This window comes from Oncorhynchus mykiss, chromosome 15 (assembly GCF_013265735.2).
Source record: "Oncorhynchus mykiss isolate Arlee chromosome 15, USDA_OmykA_1.1, whole genome shotgun sequence".
NCBI classification, from domain to species: domain Eukaryota; kingdom Metazoa; phylum Chordata; class Actinopteri; order Salmoniformes; family Salmonidae; genus Oncorhynchus; species Oncorhynchus mykiss.
In genome coordinates, this window is record NC_048579.1 from 62039387 (window position 1) to 62044485 (window position 5099).

The window sequence follows — 5099 nt, forward strand, 5'->3', positions numbered from 1 at the left end:
CTGTGTGTCTATTCACACACACACACGCACGCACACACACACACACACACACACACACACACACACACACACACACACACACTTGACTTTTGCATGTATTTAGATTATTTCACACACACACCATGTAGTGTATGCATGAATGAAGAGATATAATCAAATAAACTCATACATTCAGAAACATAATCATTGATCTTCTTACTAACACCCACAAATGGTCTTCATCTTAGAACGGATCTACACACAATCTCTTGAATCCATAAATAAAATAGTGTATATCTTAATAATAAATCTTTATACAAGATGCAAGGTTTCACACAATGTTATGTTAATTTATATTATGTGATGTGTTGAAAGTGGGAAAAAATGCTTAAATTGTATTTCCTTCTGAACTTCGATGTGTATTTTAAAAATATTTATGCAAATATTTATGTACAGCAGGTTTTGAATTGCTTACTGATAACTTACTCTGTGAAAACAGCAAACATTTAAATAAACCTATCATTACTTTATATTCAGCTGTATCTTTAAATTCTTCTGGATTTGATTCACATTTCTTTTCAGAATGTAGATATTGCTGTACGTTTGTTTCATATTGATAGTACATACAGAACAGTGCTCAGTACGCAGCCGATGTGCCACATTTTATTATCCTCACTTGGGGTGTTATCATAAGAGTGCTTGATTTGACTGTCCTGATTGCTACAACCAACCCACAAGAGACAGTCTAACTAATACATGTACTGTGGTAGAGTGAACCTAGAGCTATGGCCATAGCCTTGTTACATAAATCAGGGACAGTACTACAGGTGTTTCCTGGTTTTATTCATTTTAATCCTGTAGTTCTCCTATCCAATGGTTGTTCTTACCTGGACCAGAGGGTGGCGCTAGTAGTTAGAAAACATAAATAATTCCTTTTGAAACACTGAAATTGTTTTTGAATAGGATATATCTAAAGGCATTTGAGAGATAAACACATATGGAGTTGGAAACAAAAGTGTCTGTACTTTTACTTGATTCATTGTCCATTGGACTGTGCTGTGTGTATTCCTGGCTGTTTGTAATTTCCTGTAAAGTCCAGTATTGGAATGTCAAGAGTGTTTTGCTTTGGAGCTGGGGCACTGAGTAACAGGGATCGCCCACAATAACATTAGCACAAGCACGGAGTGGGGGAGTGTTTTTCCGCAACAACACTATGGGCAAGTTCATTTTGCATGGCCCGGTGGGAGGAGTTTTCACATTTTAGAACCTTCCATTGGTCCTTAAGTGAAATCTCCCTGTCTGTGAGCACTGTCTGTGATACTTTGAGGCATCTGACAACACGAAACTGGAAACGTGGAGTCAGGGTGTGTGCAGAAGGCGGTGCTTGAGTCAATAAATAAATAGGCTTACAAGAAATCCTCTCTGAATGAACTTTAAACTGACTGGTCGTAGACAATACACCATAAAGGAATACACGGGAGGAGGTAGGTTTTCTCTACATATGTGAATCACACCATGACAATTTCAAATTTGCGATTATAATATTATATTATGTGATATATTATGCATAATATTTATCCTGTGTGAAATGTCTAATGATGGCAGCATAACAAAAAATGATCTATAATTTGTCCTTTCCCTTATTTGGGTACATGTATGGTGTTTACTGTTTTGTTAATGGAGTGGATATGGTGATGTTTCAAGTTCTCTCCAAATGTTTGAGTTTTGTAACAAAAGTACAGTAGCTCTGACTCAGAGTGTCTGTTTCTCAATTTTTGGTTTTGTACATAATCACATTTAGAGGAGACAGAAAAAGACATTTGCTTGCATGAATGGCCTACAACAAATGTTTGCTTGTGTAGGGGACCAGTGTGGTTTCAGATGTGGACAGGTTACTGATGCCACAATAATCATACTAACACACACCGAATACTACTAAGAGATAGATCTGGGTCTAAGGATATTCACTATGTTTGACACTACTTTTCTGTTTAGGACCTGTACAGGATGCAATTTAGGAAACATTGCATTTTTACAACGTTGGGTCACACAGGGATAATAAGGAAACAACAGAAGAAAAAGTAACTAAAATTACATTTTCATCTCTCCCTCTCAGAAAATTTGATAAAATGTGGAATAGGATATTTTTTTGTGGACTGGTGGTCTGTCTCATCTGCCTCACTGACCAGACTCAGGTAAATATACAGTCAGTCAGCACTGAAAAACAGAGAAACGTGTTATTCCTTTAAACATGGGCGCAACCATGACTTATCTGCTGGTTTTGTACAGGAACAGAAAACACCTTTAGTTGTTCAAGGTAAGTGTTAGCTATTTTTTTTTAAATCACTTACATTGGAAAGACAAGAGTTCATGTACTGTATGTGCATGGGTGTTTGCTTGTTTCAGGGACAGATTGCACACAGATCAAAACTCTCTCCCCTCGAGCCACCAGTGGAGTGTATGTCATTCAGCCTGCAGGAGTCACATCCCCCTTTATGGTATGGAAACATCTAAATATATAGGCCAGGTACTATATCTACAGTTGTCATTTGGTTGCACAGCCACACAGGCTTGCCAGGGTTACTGAAGTTCTACACAGTTCCATTCTTGGACAGTTTTTGTTCACAAAAAAAAAACAATTTGTTGATTCAAAAGTATATTTACATTGTATACAGGTGTATTGTGAGATGCTGGCAGATGGAGGCTGGACAGTCTTTCAAAGGCGCACCGGGGCAGAGGTTCTTTTCAACAGGAAGTGGGCAGTGTACAAACAAGGCTTTGGGAATCTACGGAGTAATGAAGGGTCCCTCTGAGCACCTCACATTTCACCAGCAATTAATACTGTAAACTCTGTAATTTGCTGAGCCAATGTTGGCCAAATTTAAATGAATTTTTGTCTATAATATATTACCTCTAAGGCAACTTATAGAGGGTTCCCTAAACTGTCTGTTTTTCACTTCTCAATTCAGTTCTCTTCCCTGTTGTTTCCTAGAGGACCACTGGCTGGGTCTGAGTAAGGTGTTTGCTCTAACTAATGGGGGCAGGGGGCGGAGTTCGACTATGCGGGTCAACCTGTGGGACTTTGAAGGGGGCACTGCCTTCGCTGAGTACAGTGACTTCCGTCTGGGCACGGAGAAGGAGAGCTACAAGCTGAACATTGGAGCCTACAGGGGCAGCGCAGGTAACTGTGATTTCAACAGCACAGGGGGACAGTGGTCATATTATTTACTTCAGTGTTCTAGTTATTTCACATTTGGTGGCAGCTACACATCACACATATGTCATATGATATGTATGCTGGGTTGATATTCTTAAATGGTGTGTGCTTTGGAAGTCAATACAATCAAGAGTGAAGTAGAACTGAAGTATTCTCTCTTCCTCCCTCCCTGTCTCTCCGTAGGTGATGCCATCCGTGGGAAATACACAGGCATTGACCAGAACGGCTTTGGATTCAGCACAACCGACAAGGACAATGATGGCTGCTCACCCTGCATCTTTGGCGACATCGCCGAGGACGAGTGCAGCTTCTCGGAGGGAGGAGGAGGGTGGTGGTACAGCCGCTGTGGCTCTGCCAGCCTGAACGGTGACTGGCACCCCGCCGGCGAACACATCGGCTGGGCCTCCGGCCTCCACTGGGAGACCTGGAAAGGACGTGTCCCGTACTCGGCCCGAGCGAGCCGCATGATGATCAAGTCCGTGTGAGGCCACGTCTCAATACATCTCAAATGGTTTTCTAGGCCTATGTCTCCTTTGCTTTATGACCACTGGTCTGAGCCACATTAGTGGGCATTAGAGGAAACCATTGAAATAACTGGAACACACACAGCTATGTGTTCCATGGAGTGATGCCTGCATATCGTGGCATAGTGCTTAGCTTGAATGGTCTGTTTATTTGGGTCTGATGTGCAATCAACACACTGTATTTGTTTGTTTTTTTGTTTATCCCATTCACTTTGTTGTTTTATATCATGATGCATAAATCAGAGCCAACATGTAAGTGACAGATATAGAAAATATACATTTTCTACACTTTTTTAAACTCAAGTCTACCATGAGTTATGTTTTCAGGGAAGAGAAAATACCTTGTGGAAGTTATATTTGTTACACTGCAACAATTCTACATTTAACTTCTGAGCAGTTTCATCACATAGTTTGACATAATTTAAATTCTAGAATGTTGATATTGCATGCATTTTTAAATAAAATACATTTTTGAACATTTGTTTAGCACAAACATATTCAATAATGCTCAGAAACCATTCATTTGGCTTCTATTCACACATTCAAAGCTCTGTGTTTATAGAGAAATAGAAGTTGTACTTATTGCATATTAAATCATTCATGGTTTCTCATCAGACAGTAAATAGGTTTGTTGTTCTCCTAGCCTAGAAGCCTGCTTTCTGGCTTTGATTGATTATGGATCTTTAACAAAAAAATAATGGTGACATCATTTAGGACCTTTAAGGTTGCAGTGACACATCCATAACCTGAGCAGAAAGCAGATTGCATACCAGAGAGAATACTATAGACATCAAGAAAGCCAGTCAGTTGATTATTGACAAGGTTTTCCAACACTTTTGATAAACAGGGCAAAATAGAAATAGGCCTATAACAGTTAGGATCAGCTTGATCTCCCCCTTTAAATAAAGGACAAACTCTGGCTGTCTTCCAAGCAATGGAAACCTCCCCAGAAAGGAGAGACAGGTTTAGTGAGTGTATACAAGTTGTTACGTATTATTTCTCCATACTGGTTCTCCGTGGGAATCGAACACACAACCCTGGCGTTGAAGGCACCAATGCTGTACCAACTCTTGGTGATCTCTGCCTGTATCTAAAAACAACATGGATCCACCAGAAACTCTGGGTTCGTGCCCAGGCTCTGTCGTAACCGGCCGCAACCGGGAGGTCCGTGGGGCGAAGCACAATTGGCCTAGCGTCGTCCGGGTTAGGGAGGGTTTGGCCGGTAAGGAAATCTTTGTCTCATCGCGCACCAGCGACTCCTGTGGCGGGCCGGGCGCAGTGCGCGCTAGCCAAGGTTGCCAGGTGCACGGTGATTCCTCCGACACATTGGTGCGGCTGCCTTCCGGCTTGGATGGCGCTGTGTTAAGAAGCAGTGCGGC

General features: G+C 41.2%; 1 protein-coding gene across 2 annotated transcripts; it reads left to right on the forward strand.

The window, feature by feature from the left end:
• Positions 1-1279: 1279 nt before the first annotated feature.
• Positions 1280-4192, forward strand: LOC110490555 (angiopoietin-4). 2 transcript variants are annotated; one of them, XM_021563978.2, is made up of 7 exons: positions 1280-1463; positions 1975-2174; positions 2269-2296; positions 2386-2477; positions 2655-2772; positions 2972-3160; positions 3380-4192. In XM_021563978.2, exons 2-7 carry the CDS (start codon positions 2109-2111, stop codon positions 3679-3681), a joined length of 795 nt encoding a protein of 264 aa, XP_021419653.1. In that variant the 5' UTR covers positions 1280-1463; positions 1975-2108; the 3' UTR covers positions 3682-4192. The 2 variants fall into 2 exon arrangements, with proteins under 2 accessions (XP_021419653.1, XP_021419652.1); XM_021563977.2 differs by having other exon boundaries at positions 2096-2174.
• Positions 4193-5099: the final 907 nt, after the last annotated feature.

What these genes read in the sequence shown, in the direction of transcription:
- LOC110490555 (XM_021563978.2), top strand. Translation starts at nt 2,109, where the DNA reads ATGTGGAATAGGATATTTTTTTGTGGACTGGTGGTCTGTCTCATCTGC. An exon ending in GCCTCACTGACCAGACTCAG is followed by an intron (nt 2,175 to 2,268) that starts GTAAATATACAG and finishes GGTTTTGTACAG; the next exon opens with GAACAGAAAACACCTTTAGT. An exon ending in GAGTCACATCCCCCTTTATG is followed by an intron (nt 2,478 to 2,654) that starts GTATGGAAACAT and finishes CATTGTATACAG; the next exon opens with GTGTATTGTGAGATGCTGGC.